This window comes from Zalophus californianus, chromosome 11, assembly GCF_009762305.2.
Source record: "Zalophus californianus isolate mZalCal1 chromosome 11, mZalCal1.pri.v2, whole genome shotgun sequence".
NCBI classification, from domain to species: domain Eukaryota; kingdom Metazoa; phylum Chordata; class Mammalia; order Carnivora; family Otariidae; genus Zalophus; species Zalophus californianus.
The window spans coordinates 65,272,245-65,288,804 of NC_045605.1; the positions used below are offsets into that span (position 1 = coordinate 65,272,245).

General features: G+C 35.6%; 1 protein-coding gene across 3 annotated transcripts in view; it reads right to left on the reverse strand.

Moving 5' to 3' along the window:
- SBF2 (SET binding factor 2) overlaps window positions 1–16,560 on the reverse strand; it is a 474,770-nt gene that overhangs the window by 99,860 nt on the left and 358,350 nt on the right. For all 3 annotated transcript variants that reach the window (XM_035722821.1, XM_035722820.1, XM_035722819.1), the window contains exon 17: window positions 7,297–7,365. In XM_035722821.1, coding sequence (XP_035578714.1) covers window positions 7,297–7,365 — 69 coding nt within the window. The remainder of the gene's footprint in view (window positions 1–7,296; window positions 7,366–16,560) is intronic.

Consider the following 16,560-nt stretch of genomic DNA (forward strand, 5'->3'; position numbering starts at 1 on the left):
TGAAAGAACAAGAAAATGAAGGGAGGAAATAAAAGCAAGACATTATCTCTGGCCATTCTAAAATTCTGCTGTGCTGGAGGCATCTGCTGTAATAAGCACATTCATATCTTTCCCAGGCCAAATTTGGATTCAGCCCACTGTTGATGCCTGTCTTCACTCTCAAATGTTTTTCTGCTAATTTATTTTTAAGCTTAGTATTTTATTTTACAGAAAAAAAAAAAGATGAAAAAAGACCCTTCATCACCACCCCCCACCATTTCTGCCAAAAATGTAATCCTTTGAGACCTGTTGTAGGAATGCAATGTATCCAGATCATGAAGTTTAAGAAAAACAAAATTATTTTCCTATTTTGTAGATTTTTAAGAACCTCTCTTGTCATTTACCAATAGGGGAGGAAAAAGGACTGATGAAATATCTATTTTTTATATTATTGTAAGATTTTTCTTCCAATAACAATCTTAATAACATGAATGTGGGTTCATCTGGATTCCATTGGTTAGAATTATCTATAAGCTGTCATATCTATAGTAGGACAAGTAGGGTCCATATTAATGACTAAAGGGCAAAACCATTTAGTTATTCAAATAACTTCTAAATCATCAAAGTACAAAAGTGCATCTGGTGTGATTCTGAGTACTTGGTATGTTTTCTATTAGAAATATGTGGAAGTTAGAGATTTATATATAATGATATGGGACAATTATTTATTAACTGTAACATCCAATTAATCAGCATTTTCTGACTTTGTCCACTCTAAGCCAAAGCTTAATGAAGTATCCTTACTGGATATATGGATAACACTGGTTGGAGAAATGAGGGGACGGGAGTGATGTCAATTCAGTACCTCCAAGCAAAAAGATGAAAAGCCCCCAGAATTATGCGTATAAATTGGGACTCACTTGGGGAATCTTACTATAGTTAAATAATATGAACTTTAGAGTCAGAACTGAGTTTGAGTCCTGGCTCTGCTACTTACTAAGGGGTATAGATTCCTTCATGTTAAAATGGAAATATTCATTGATTTGGATTAGGTGCTGCAAGTCAAATATAGCATCTTGTACTAGGTGGTAAGAATTAGGTGTCTTTATTATTGCTATCACTTTCCTCTGGACTTCTGTTCTTTATCATGTTCTATTTGATACATAGGCTTATAAAAGAAATACCAGGTTTGACACGAAAGATGCAGTTAACAGGTTTTAGTTTGCTCATTTTGGGGGTTAGGGATTGGGAGGAGAAATAATTCTAGTATGGTGGCAGGAAGGTCATCACTCAGGAGGTGGCTCAGGAAATTCTGTGATTCTCTACGCTTTCATGCTCACTTCTGTTTCTCTGGTTAGGTAAAAGCTAGGTTTACACAAATGACTTTTTTTAGTAGTAATCAACAGATTTTCCTATCATACCACCCTGAATACATCTACCTGCCTTTGGCTTTTATATTTTGAAGTGGAAAAATACCTAGATCTCAAATTTATTTATAATCAGATAAGTGTATGTTCATTTAGACAGTATAAGCAAAAGTTACAATTTAGCAATAGAAAAATTAAAGAACCATAAAACTAGGTTCTACATCTCACATTTTTTCCTGATATATTTATTAAAAGAAAATTAGTTTAATTATACATTACATCTTGAATTAGATACAATTTGAAACAATACAAAAGGTGATTTAAGCACTTTGGGTATAGAGAATTCTTAATTAACAGTCCTAAAGAAATCTTCTAACAAAATGGGCAAACTTCAAATATATTTTACTCAGTGAGAGAAGCCAGACATAAAGGAACATATATTTTATGATTCCATTTATATGAAATGTCCAGAAAAGGCAAATTTACAGGGACAGAAAGTATATTTGTGGTTGCCTGGGAATGAGAAGTGACTGCAAATGGGCATGAGGTTTCTTTTTGGAGTGATGGAAATGTTCTAAGATTAGATAGTGTGATAGTTGTGCACATCTGTAAATATACTAAAAATTGCTAAAATGGACACTTAAAATGAGTGAATTTTAGGGTATATAAATTATACCTCAACAGACCTGTTAATAAGAATGGATCCTCTGTGTGTCTGGACACTAGAGAAGATTTTTTTTACATGTTTAATGAAATGAGAATTTTAAAGAGGAAATAAATCCAGTTCTATTGAGAATGAGAGGCTGAATTATGTCTTATGAAGTAAGACCTATCCTGAACAATAAATCATCCACAAAGAGCCACCCGGGTATGGGGGATCTTTGAATCTGGGAAGGGAATGCATCACTTCAGGGTGCTTGAATTTAAGATAAATAGGGTATTTCTATTTCTTCCCAGGGTACACATGAACTACAATGAGTACCAGGGGAGAAAGCTTCAGTTCTCCAGGGCGTCATTTTGAGCATCAGTAACCAATGCACCTCAAAGAAGTAAAAGAAGGGATCTGTCATATTTTGATAGATTCTAGGATACTCTTTAGATTACCTGGGTGATTAGGAACTACAACAGGGTGACCCTAAGAGATATGGATCATGGAGGAAAGGGCATTACACAATGGCTCATGATGAAGGGACCCATGGCCTTCACTGTTACCCAAGGGTATCCTATTTTTGGTTCTATTTCTGCTCTGACTATTGGGTTTTAGCTTACTCTTTAATTCTTTTTATTCCAAAAAAGTGACATTTACACAAGAACCCCTGCTTTAAACTTTGAGTATATATTTCAGTTCTTAATTTAACAAACATGATTTTTGAATAAAAAGGACCTAAGTAAGCAAAGGGTAACCCAAAGTTATTCAGTAACTGTGAAATGTTCCTCTATCAATAGCTGATTAATGAATATGAAAGGCCATTAGACAGTATGTTTCTTCAGGGTAAGGACCATGTGCTATTCACCTGCAACTCTGCAACAAACGTAAGCACAGGGCTTGCCATTCCTAATAACTGCTCAACTAAGAATGAAAGCATCGTATAAATGATAAGCATAGTATAAATGTAAATGATTACATCGTTTTCCACCATTAAACTAATCCTTAACAATTTTTAAAAAACATTTTATTTGAGAGAGAGAGCATGAGTGGGGGGTAGGGGCAAAGGGAGAAGCACAAACAGACTCCCTGCTGAGCAGTAAGCATGATTAGGGGCTTGATCCAAGGACCCTGAAAACAGGACTGGAGCCAAAGGCAGATGCTTAACCAACTGAGCCACCCAGGTGCCCCAGTAATCCTTAACAATTTAAACCTGGCTGTTAAAACACCACCTTCAAGAAAGGCTTCATAAGTTAAAGCATGAGTTACATATAACTCATTAAAAGTAGAGAAAAGTGAGAGAACCGTAAGGGAAAAAAATCCCTCAAATTTGTGGTGGTTGTGGCATAAAAAATTCCCAAGAATCTAAGATACACAATGTTACAAATGAAACATCTTGGGATATTTTTACACAAAGGAAAATGCTAGAAGATGAACAGCACATTTCATCTGGATCAATGAAATATTCTGCACTTATGCTTATGGTAAATCCAGACACACACACACACAGGTATATCTTTTCATTAAGAAGAAAATATATATGCAGTCATTAAAAATAATTAGGCATTAGTCTTATATACCTAATTGGGTATATGGAAAGATCTCCAAGATATACAACTAAGTGAACAAAACAAGGTGAGAAAACAGTGTGAATGGTTTGATTAGTTTAAAAAAGTAATTTTATCTGTATTTTATCTGCTGGCAATAAGGAGTGACTTTTTTTCCCCAAGAGGTCAACTGTCAGAGGAAATGGGTAGAGGTGGGAAAGAAAACTTTTGTTCTGCATTTTATATGTTTCTGTAGTATTTGAATTTTCTAACCACACACATACATTTTATTCAAGGAAATGTCCATCCAGTTGATACAACTGTGGAACAGTTTGATTTCTTGTTTATTATTTATGGTATCAAAAAGACTAATATACGCTCCTAGTGGCCATGTCAGTGTTTCACTCATGTGGTTGTCCATGATGTTGCCTGGCATAGTAACTTTGTATATTGAGATGTTCAATAAACTTTTGATCCATTGAAAAAAAAGAATAATAAATATTAAAAATATGTTCAAATAAGTTAAAATAAGACAAACAGCTGAGTGCATTCCCTGAAGCATGCTGAGCAAGGCCCAGGATTTTATATTGGCTGAACACTATGAACATGGCTCATTTGCAATCTGTGCCCAGGATAATACAATTTACATAAAGAGAATTGTCCTGAATTATACACCGAAATAATTTCCCATAAGTTAGAAATTTAGAAAGTATCTAAGAATTGGTATGATCCACCCTTACCTCTCACCCTCCCTAACCCCACTGTGTCAGTTACCAATGCAATGTGTCTTTCCTCCAAACTGACCTTTCTTTGCCCTTTCTTGTGTTACTGGAGCGGGACATGTAAACGCTTCTCCTTTCGCAGCTGGCACAGTATTAAGTTTTGTCAGTATAAAGTGCTGAAGGGACACAGCAGTAGAAAGTGGTTTCTTTTCCTGGTTCTGGTCACCGCAAAGTGCTTTTATGGAGTTTCAGTGGTACTCCAGAAGGTGGCTTCCTGTCAAGTTTCACTGGCTCTCGACTGAGGGGGATTCCCAGCAAGTTTTGCCAGAACTCCAGGAGGTAGTTTCCTGCTTGCCAGCTCTGGTCTGTGGCACCTCAGTGAATTTCTATGCCATCCAGTGGCCAAATCAACACTGCTCCAGCAAGGTCTGAATCACAAGTCTTGTTGGGGAGGAGCCCTCTTCCAAATCTGTTCCTTTCTTGGAGACTCTGCCTAAGCCCAAAGGTGCTAGCTGCTCTCTGTTTCTGATATTCCTCTATTCTTCAGAATTATCTTTACTTCTTAGCAGTTAATCCCCTGTTACTACTTAATAACTTACTACATTTTTCCTGCTCATATTACTGGCATGGTTTCTGGCTCCTAATTCATGCCTGAATCAAGTCAAATCAAACCAAGCCAACAAGAATGAATTAAATTCATAAACCTACCCCTAAAACATAACTTTGAATTATTGTTTGATAACACAGAGAAACAGTACAGCATTTAGCCCAACTTATTAACTTCTTAAAAACTCCCACAAAACTAAAACCAGTATGATGGTTTTGCACTGTGTAAAATAAGTTAAGCTAGGAAAACATTTCCCAGAATTTTCTTTCCTCTATGATTCTAGGGTTCAGGTTGGCCACAAGAGAAATTTCTCTTAAGATTTGGACAAAAATGAAGCAGCAGTCATAACACTCCGAAGGCAATATAGGATGCACTGCTACAGCTCATATGCTTTGTCACTGCCCTGCTGGCTCATGTCGATCGATACAAGGAAGGGACTGAGCTCACAGTTCCTCCAGTTCCTGCCGCATCTCCTTCAGCTTCTCCTAGCCCAGGGCCAGGTGCAAGTGTGGCTTACAGTGCTATGGCTAACAGTGCTGCTTCTTTTGCGGGTCATTTGCATTACTGAGGTTAGAATAAGTAAGAGATATACACAGATTCCAGTTTGTCCTTGTTCTTCACGGTGTCATGACCTACAGAGACTTCAGGCCCACAAGTAGAGCCTAATTCAAAGCCTTCCATAAACTTTCCCCCCAGTTTCTATAACAATATAAGGGCTGGTCCCTTATAATAAGTTATTTAATTATATCATTCATGGTGCTTCTGCTGTCATGATCAAACCCTCACTAATATACACTGTAAAATGGTGAAATGATTGTCCTTAAGAAAAAATCATAAGCAATGGGTCACTTAAGCAATTGAGTTTCTATTGTCAATTCTTATTTTCCTTATGTTTCTTATTTATTTATTTATTTATTTTAATTTATTTATTTGACAGAGAGAGAGAGACACAGTGAGAGAGGGAACACAAGCAGGGGGAGTGGGAGAGGGAGAAGCAGGCTTCCCACAGAGCAGGGAGCCCGATGTGGGGCTCGATCCCAGGACCCTGGGATCATGACCTGAGCCGAAGGCAGACGCTTAACGACTGAGCCACCCAGGCACCCCTGTTTCTTATTTATTTCTACATAATATTTAAGTTTAAAAAATATTTTAGATGTTGAAAGTGGGAAAGGTTTAAAATGCCATTTTCCTTAACAAATGCCAGGTGAGGGCCTATATGAAGGCGAGTTAGACAGTGGACTAAGTTTTCTAGCTGCTCTGAGATATAGAGACAAATTTCTTAGGTGCCTTAGGATGCAGGACAGCCTGGCCAATTTTTGTAAGTGTTCTCCATGCTAGCAGGGGAATGAGATGAAGGGATCAGGGAGTTCAGAGAAGGTTAGTATGCATGCATTGAAGGAAAAATGGAGTAGGCCTGGAGCTAGGGTTAAGCTGGGGAGGGACGACCAAAAGATGATGCTCAAGCTCCAGTTAGTTGTCATTAGCTTCTAAACCTAAAATTCATTTGTTTGACATTTCTGAAATTTGTCCTGTTTCCTGAGCATGGTCAGTATGACTTGCCAGTTCTTAGAAGTGTGAATGTCATAAATTCCACTTTCTATTTTAAAAGAGGGAGGGAGGATAAGTAGGAAGAAAGAGGGATATGCAGTGACTTAGCAGAGAAAGAGCTTCTGATTATGGAGAGCCTTTGGGTTAAGACCTTTAACTGTGGACAGACTGTTTGAAGTAAAGTTAAAAAAAAACTGACCTTATCAAATAAATATTTATGAGACAATATCCTAGCCTCATGGAATTTATTTTCTGTGGTAGGGGAAAGTATGCAAATGTAAACAAACAAATATGTAATTTCAGGTGTTACAAAATGCTATAAAGAAAAATAAGACAAAAAAAGAAAAAGGAGGGATGCGATGGGTGGGGTTCTCTCTTAGGAGATGATTTAATATTATATATTAAATTTTCTACACACAGTACAGTTGGCTCTTGAAAATGCGGGGGTTAGGGGCACTGACCCCCTGTGCAGTCAATAATCTGTATATAACTGTTACTCCCCCAAAACTTAGCTATTCATACCTTAGAGTTGATTGGACTCCTTACTGATAACATGAACAGTTGATTAACATATATTTTGTATGTTACATGTATCATATACTATATTTTTACAATAAACTAGAGAAAAATGTTATTGAGAAAATCATAAGAGAAAATACATTTGCAGTACAGTACTGGAAAAAAGCCACAAATAAGTGGACCTGTACAGTTCAAATCTGTGTTCAAGGGTCAACTGTATGCAATAAATATTATAATAAACATAACCACAGATATATCTTATAAATACAAGGGGAAAAGATTCATGTATTTCCATGATAGATCAAACTGCATATATTTACATAAATCATAATGAGCTTATGTATAGACCAATGAAACTTACCCTGTAGAAAGCACTGGTCAAAGGGAGCAATGCTGCAGCAATGTTATATTCTTCTAAACTTGAACAATCCTTAAACAAAACAAAGAGAAATGAGCATAATTAGGACACTTACCAGAAATCACAAAAATATGGAAACAAAAATCTAGGATACACTGTTTACTGTCTTATGGGGTTTTTACTTTTATTCCAAATTGTCACTAATTCTTACTTAAGTAAATTTGAAAAAAAAAACTGTCCTTGAAGCACATTATTTTAGAAATGAGATAAAAATACATTTGAGAAAGACTCTTTTAAAGTTTTTATTTAAATTCCAGTTAGTTAACATACAGTGCAATATTAGTTTCAGGCGTACAATGTAGTGATTCACCACTTCTATACAATGCCAGGTGCTCATTACAGCAAGTGTACTGCTTAATCCCCATCACCTATTTCACCCATCTCCCCATCTACCTCCCCTCTGGTAACCATTCATTTGTTCTCTAAAGTTAAGTAAGAGTCTGTTTCTTGGTTTCTCTCCCTCTCTCTTTTCCTTTGTTTGTTTGCTTATTTTGTTTCTTCAATTCCACATGAATGAACTCATATGGTATTTGTTTTTCTCTGACTGACTTATTTCACTTAGCATAATACTGTCTAGCTCCATCCATGTTATTGCAAATGGCAAGATTTCATTCTTTTTTATGGCTGAGTAATATTCCAATGCATGTGTGCATGCGTGTGTATGTATGTACACACACACCCCCCAACTTCTTTTTTATCCATTCATCAGTCAATGGACATGGGTTCCTTCCATAGTTTGGTTATTAAAAATAATGCTGCTATAAACATCAGGTGCATGTATCCCTTTGAATTAGTATTTTTGTATTCTTTGGATAAATACCTAAGTAGTACAATTGCTGGATCATAGGGTAGTTCTATTTTTAACTTTCTGAGGAAACTCCATACTGTTTTCCAGAGTGGCTGCACCAGTTTGCATTCCCACCAACAGCGCAAGAGGTTCCCCTTTCTCCACATCCTTGCCAGCACCTGTTATTTTTGGGTTTTATATTTTAGCCCTTCTGACTGGTGTGAAGTGATTCTCATTGTAGTTTTGATTTGTATTTCCCTGATGATGAGTGAGGTTGAGCATCTTTTCATGTGGCTGTTGGCCATCTGTATGTCTTCTCTGGAGAAATGTCTGTTCATGTCTTTTGACCATTTTTTTTTTTTTTTTTAAGATTTTATTTATTTATTTATTTGAGAGAGAGAGAGAGAAACAGCATGAGAGGGGAGAGGGTCAGAGGGAGAAGCAGGGTCCCCGCTGAGCCGGGAGCCCGATGTGGGACTCGATCCCAGGACCCCAGGATCATGACCTGAGCCGAAGGCAGTTGCTTAACCAACTGAGCCACCCAGGCGCCCTTGACCATTTTTTAATTGGTTTATTCATTTTTTAGGGGTCGAGTTTGACAAGTTCTTTATATACTGTGGATACTTACCTTTTATCAGATATGCATTTGCAACTATCTTCTCCCATTCTGAAGGTTGCCTTTTAGTTTTGTTGATTGTTTCCTTCGCTGTGCAGAAGTGTTTTATTTTGATGAAGTCCCTCCCAATAGTTTGTTTTTGCTTTTGTTTCCCTTGCCTCCAGAGACATAACTAGTAAGAAGCCGCTACAGCCAATGTCAAAAAGGTTACTGCCTCTGCTGTCCTCTAGGACTTTTATGGTTTCAAGTCTCATATTTAGGTCTTTAATCCATTACTTTTGTGTATGGTGTAAGAGAGTGGTTCAGTTTCATTCTTCTGCATGTCACTGTCCAGTTTTCCCAACACCATTTGTGGAAGAGACTCTTTTTCCCATTGGATATTCTTTCCTGCTTTGTGGAAGATTAACTGACTACATACAGTTGTGGGTTCATTTCTGGGTTTTCTATTCTGTTCTATTGACCTAGGTGGCTATTTTTGTGCCAGTATCATACTGTCCTGATGACGACAGCTTTGTAATATAGCTTGAAGTTCGAAATTGTGATGCCTCCAGCTTTGCTTTTTTTCTTTTCTTTTCTTCTTCAAGGCTGCTTTGGCTACTTGGGGTCTTTTGTGGTTCCATACAAATTTTAGGATTGTTTATTCTAGCTCTGCAAAAAATGCTGATGGTATTTTACAGGGATTGCAATTAAACGTGTAGATTGCTTTGGGTAGCATAGACACTTTAACAATATTTGTTCTTCCAATCCATGAGCATGAATGTCTTTCCATTTCTTTGTGTTCTCTTCAATTTGTTTCATCAATGCTCTATAGTCTTCAGAGTACTGATCTTTCACCTCTTTGGTTAGGTTTATTCCTATTATCTTATTGTTTTTGGTGCATTTGTAAATGGGATTGATTCCTTAATTTCTTTTTCTGCTGCTTCATTATTGGTGTATAAAAATGCAACAGATTTCTGTACATTGATTTTGTGTCCTGTGACTTTACTGAATTTGTGTATCAGTTCTAGCAGTTTTTTTTGGTGGAGTCTTTTGGGTTTTCTATATAGAGTATCATGTCATCTGCAAATAGTGAAAGTTTTACTTCTTCCTTATCAGTGTGGATGCCTTTTATTTCTTTTTGTTGTCAATTAATGTAGCTAGGACTTCCAGTACTATGTTAAATAACATGGTGAGAGTGGACATCCCTCTCTTGTTCCTGACCATAGAGGAAAAGTGATCAGTTTTTCCCACTGAGGATGATATGAACTGTGGGTTTTTCATATATGTCCTTCATTACATTGAGGTATGTTCCCTCTAAACCTACTTTGAGGGTTTTTATCATGAATGGATGATGGATTTTGTACTTTGTCAAATGCTTTTTCTCCATCTACTGAAATGATCATATGGTTCTTATCCCTTCTTTTATTAATGTGGTGTATCACATTGATTCTGAATACTGAACTGCCCTCGCAACCCAGGAATAAATCCTACTTGATCATGGTGAATGATTTCTTTAATGTATTGCTGGATTCAGCTTGCTAATATTTTACTGAGAATTTTTGCATCCAAGTTCATCAGGGATTGGCTTGTAGTTCTCTTTTTTAGTGGAGTATATATCTGGTTTTGGTATTAGGGTAATGCTGGCTTCATAGAATGAATTTGGAAGTTTTCCTTCCTTTTCTATGTTTTGGAATATTTGAGAAGAATAGGCATTAACTATTCTTTAAATATTTGGTAGAATTCACCACTGAAACCTCTGGCCCTGGACTTTAGTTTGTTGGGAGTTTCTTGATTATTGATCAAATTTCTTTGCTGGTTATTGGTCTGTTCACGTTTCCTATTTCTTCATGTTTCAGTTTTGGTAGTTTATATGTTTGTAGGAATTATTTTCATACACTACTGGTGAGCAGCTACCTTTACTTTCCTGTTTTATAAAGATTGTGTTAAAAGCTGTGTAATTTATAAAAAAAAAAACTTTTGGAGGGGGTTTTAGTGCATTTACTATATTTCACTGACTCTAAGATACACATTTTTTTTCACACTTTAACTTCTCCAAGACTGGAATCCATCTTATAACTAGCTGGAAATTTTTCTGTCTTAGTGTTGAATACAAAGGGTAATTTGTTATTGATCAGGCAAGAAATGTTACCAATGCCAAAACTCATTGAGTTTTGAAATGTTGGGGAATGGGATATCAGAAAATCTCAGTGGAAATGTAAAACAGCGGAGCTGCTAGGAAAACAGTATGGCATTTCCTCAAAAATTGAAAAATAGAATTACCATATGATCCAACTATATATCCAAAACAACAGTGACTTGAACAGATATTTATACATTCATGTTCACAGAGGCATTATTCACAATAGCCAAAAGATGAAAGCAACCCAATCCTTGGTTCTGCAAGGAAACATACCTAAAAGGTTTCCACAGGAATGGTAAGGGGAGTGTACTCAAACTTACACAAACACTAGTTTTACAGAGTATTGAAAGCTTTTATTTGTGGGGAGTTGGAAATTGGGAAAATGCTGGGTAAACAAAATTAAATCAGGTGCCCTTGTTTTTTTATTTTTTATTTTTAAAGATTTTATTTGAGAGAGAGAGAGAGAAAGAGAAGGCATGAGCGGGGGTGGAGTGGGCAAAGGGAGAAGCAGACTCCCCACTGAGCAAGGAGCCTGATGCGGGGCTCCATCCCAGGAACCTGGGATCATGACCTGAGCGAAAGGCCGACGCTTAACCGACTGAGCCACCCAGGTACCCTTCTTGTTTGTTTTTTAAAAAACTGTAGGACTTCTCAGGGTTTTTAAACTGGGACTGTATGGAGAAAATTTGGTTGGCAGCATTTCCAAACTGAATTTGACTAAGAACATTTTTTAAGAAAGCAGTTGAAAATATATTTTGGAAAAATGATGATTCAATATCATCAAAAATCTGAGAGAATTCCAACCAAAAGATCACTTTAAAACTTATTATGGACTTTTATTTATTTATTTATTTATTTATTTATTTATTTTAAGATTTATTTGTTAGAGAGAGAGAGCAGGGCGAGGAGTGTTATGGACTTTTACTTCTTTTTTTTTTTTAATTTAACTAACATAAAATATCCTATCACTTTCAGGGGTATCATAGTAATTCAATATTTTTCTACATTACCAAATGATTCCTATGATGAGGCTAGTTAGTATCACCAAAGAAGTTATTATAATATTGACTAAATTCCTCATGATGTATATTATATCCCCATGACTTATTTTATAACTGGATGTTGATATATCTCTTAATCCCCCCCTTCACCTATTTTGCCTACAAGCCAACCAATCTCCCCTCTAGTAACCAACAATTTGTTTCCTGTAGCTGAGTCTGTTTCTGTTTTGTTTATTCATTGGTACTGTTTTTTAAATTCTACATATAAGTGAAATCATACAATATTTGTCTTTCTCTGCCTGATTTATTTCACTTAGCATAATACGCTCTAGGTCTATCCTTGTCACAAATGGCAAAATTTCATTCTTTTCTCTTTCTCACACACACCACATCTTCTTTATCTGTTAATCTACTGAGGGACACTTAGGCTGCTTCCATATCCTGGCTATTGTAAATAATGCTGCTATGAACAGAGGAGTGCATATATCTCTTCAGATTGGTGTTTTCGCTTTCTTTGGATAAATATCCAGCAGCAAAACTGCTGGCTCATATGGTAGTTCTATTTTTAATTTTTTCAGGAACCTCCATACTGTTTTCCATAATGGTTCCATTTCCTACTAACAGTGTAAGAGGGTTTCCTCTCCTCCACATCCCTACTAATACTTTTATTCTTGGACTTTTTCTTGACTTTGGTTAATTTCATATTTGACACTTTTGTTGAACAATTAAAAAATGCTAGATAAAATATTTTAAAAATTTTAATGCAAAGCAATGAACTGGCAAGAAACTAATGAACACTCAGACCAAACTGTAAGTTAAGTGGAACCTGGAGTGGTAAACAGAGCACTGAAGTAAAATTTTACCTCAGAAGCAGCTTTTGAGCAAAGTGAATTTGAATATTAGTTTTGAACAACTAAAGGACTCAAAGGATAGGAAACAAAGCCCAGTGCTTGCTGGGCTTGTAGGAAGTCCATTAGGAGAGCTACCATAAAGCTGGGACCCCTAGAGCCACCTAGGACACCAGATAAAAAGTCTGAGATATAAAAAAGACAATTCCGCAAGAAAACTGATAAATATGTGGGTAAACCTAAACATACAGTGACCTAAAACAATGACAATATGTCTTTTGGTATTAAAGAAAATTAAGATACAAGTAACAAAATCAACCACAGTAGCACAGAAATTGTGAAGTGGTAGTCTGGAATTGGATTTTGATAAAGTGAGCATTTAAAATTTTCTGTATTATTGCCAAAGGAATATAGAATGGGTTACAACTTCCAATCTAATGGAGAAAAAAATGGAGAGGAAAACAAACATGAAAACTTATAACCCGAAGGAAAGCCAGAAAGAGGAAAAGAAACCCCCAAGGCGAAACAATCAGAAAATAACAAAGTAAGATGATAGAAATAAAAAAAAATGTAATAGCCAAAATAAACTGAATATTCTGGCTAAAAGGCAAAGATTGTCATTGAATAAAAAGCTAGAGTCCAAATATTTGTTGTTTAAAAGGATATTACCTGTAACTTAAGAATACACATAACATAATAAAAAATTATTAAAAAAAAGAATACACAAAAGTTACAAGGATGGAGAAAAAGATGTACTAAGCAAATACCAAAAGAAGTTGAGATAGCTATATTAACAATCATACAAAAAAAATCATACAAAATAATCTTAAGGAAAGAGGTATTACAAGAAATAAAAAGAAGCATTATATAAAATAGCTCAACTAATCAGAAAGATATAACAATTTTAAATGTGTATACACTTAATTAACTTACCCTTCATCTAAAAACACATTAAGCAAAAATTGACAGACATTTAAAAAATATAAATTCACAATCGCATTGAGAGATTTTAATATACCACTGTCAATATTTAATACCTCAAGCAGGTAGGAAAAATCAGTACAGAAGATTTTTTTAAAAGAGCTAATGGATATATACAGAACACTATATACAAAAGTCTACTTGGATCTATTTATACTCTAACCCTGTACCTGTAACTGTTCAGATGGATTTGGGAAACCTGACTTCATACTAGGCCATCAAATAAGTCTCAGTAAATTTCAGAAGATTAATAACACATAGATATGGTTATCAGACCATAATACAATTAAATTAAAAATCAGTAATAAAGTAAAATACTTAAAATTGTACCTGGCACATAGCAAATATTCAATATATTTTTTTATTATCACTGAGGTTAGGAAATACTTAGCATAGCACACTACATGGTAATTACCGATTTACTTTTCTGTCTCCTTACTAAACCATTAGCTCTTTGACAGTATTTTTACAGCAGTGAATAAGAAGCAGTATCAATGTTTATGGAAAGCTGATGAATGATTTATACCATTTCCAGACTTTCACAAAGCAGAAAGATCAGGAGAAACAAGTTATCTTGCTAAGACTTAGATTTCCAGAATGAGTGTTGAGAGTAGTTAGCAGGATATTCCTTTGAATAACAATTTTCATTCATTCAACAAGTATTATCTAAATGAACTCAGGAAACTATGCCAAGAGGGAAAACGTATGACAAATAAGAACACATTTTATAGAGCTGAGATAAATCCATGGCTGAATGGAACACATCCTTAAAATACGAGGGACAACCATATTCATCCATGATGCATCTTTGGAAATGATTGCTGGAGTCAGGTTATGGGTTGGATAGATCTTAACTTAGATCAAGTGATCTTTAGTTTTAAATTCAGGAACATGAATTTTAGATACAAAAAGAGTGACTAATAGAACTATCAGAGTAATGTCTCTCAGTCACACCAGTAGAAAAGAGTGTGTGCTGGAAAGAGAGGAAGAAAAGGAGTGGAGGACAGAGGCAAAGAGGAAAGGACAAGGGGGGTAGAAAGAGAGAGAGACAGAGAAAGGAGGAAGGGAGGGAGGGAGAGGGGGAGGAGGAAGAATATGAATCAATCAGAACTCATTTCAAAGAAAATGAGATAATCAACTGAGAGATGATTTTGAACGCAGTAATTACCTTGGAGTCACATTTAGGTTTTTATTTTAAGATACAGTCAGGCTGGGAAAACTAGATATCTACATGCAGAAGAATGAAACTGAACCCCTTTCTTATACTATACACAAAAATCAACTCAAAATGGATTAAAGACCTGAATGTAAGACCTGACACTGTAAAACTCCTAGGAGAAAACATTAGTGATAAGCTTCTTGATATATATCTAGGCAATAATTTTTTGGATTTGTTACCAAAAACAAAGGCAACAAAAGCAAAAACAAACAAGTAGACTACATAAAAAGCTCTGCACAGCAAAGGAAATGATCAATACAATGAAAAGGCAACCTATGCAATGGGAGAAAATATATGCAAATCACATATCCAGTAAGGGGTTATTTTCCAAGATATTCAAGGAACCCATACAATGCAATAGCAAAACAAATAAACAAAAAAACAATAAAAAAAAAACCCCAAATAACCCAACTGAAAAATGTGTAAAGGAACAAAACAGACATTTTTCTAAAGAAGATATACAAATGGCCAATGGTTACATGAAAAGGTACTCAACATTATTAATCATCAGGGAGATGCATATCAAAGCCACAACAAAATATCACTTCATACCTATTAGAATGGCTATTATCAGAAAGACAAGTAATTACAGGTGCTGGTGAGTATGTAGAATATACTGCTGGTGGGAATGTAAATTGGTATAGCTATTATGGAATACAATAGGGAGGTTCCTCAAGAAATTAAAAATATGAGTACCATATGATCCAGAATCCCACTTCTGGGTATATATCCAAAGGGAAGGAAATCCTTATTTTGAAGAGATATCTGTATTTCCATGTTCATTGCAGCATTATTCACAATAACCAAGGTATGGAAACAACCTAAGTGTCCATCAATGGATGACTAGATAAAGAAAATGTGGTATAACTTACAATGGAATACTGTTGAGCCTTAAAAAGAAGGAAATCCTGCTATTTGCAACAACATGGATGAATCTAGAGGGTATTACAGTAAGTGAAATACGCCGGACAGAGAAAGACAAATACTGCATGACATTACTTAGAGGTGGAACTTAAAAAAATATGTTGAACTCAGTAACAGAGTAGAATGGGGTGGTTGCCAGGGGTTGCGGTGTGTGGGAAATGGGTAAAGATTGCTAAAAGGGTACAAATTTAATTGTAAGATAATAAGGTCTCAGGATCTTATGTATAACATGGTGACTACAGTTGATAATACTATATTGTATAAATGAAATTTGCTAAGATAATAGAACTTAAGCATTCTTACCCCCCAAAAAGGTAAATATATGAATATGTGAAGTGATAGATATGTTAATTAACTCAACTGTGGCAATCCTTTCACAATATATAAATTGTCATGTGGTACCTTTTAAATATATTACAATTTTGTCAATTATACCTCCATAAAGCTGGAAAAAAATATATAGTCAGGCCATGTAGGAAAACATCACACCATTTTCCTATATGGTTTCACCCACTGTATGTTTTCTACCATTTCCATGGATTTTATAAAATAATCCCAGAACACGGCAAAAAGCGTGAATCATCTTTTTCTTCCTTTTTCCTCACTCCCTTGCTTAGGACACCGCTATGCACAAGAATGTCATCCCCTGTGTCCTAGCACATCTGAGTTTCTTTAACAGAAATGCCTTGCGTGTTTCTGAAGACTGTCATGA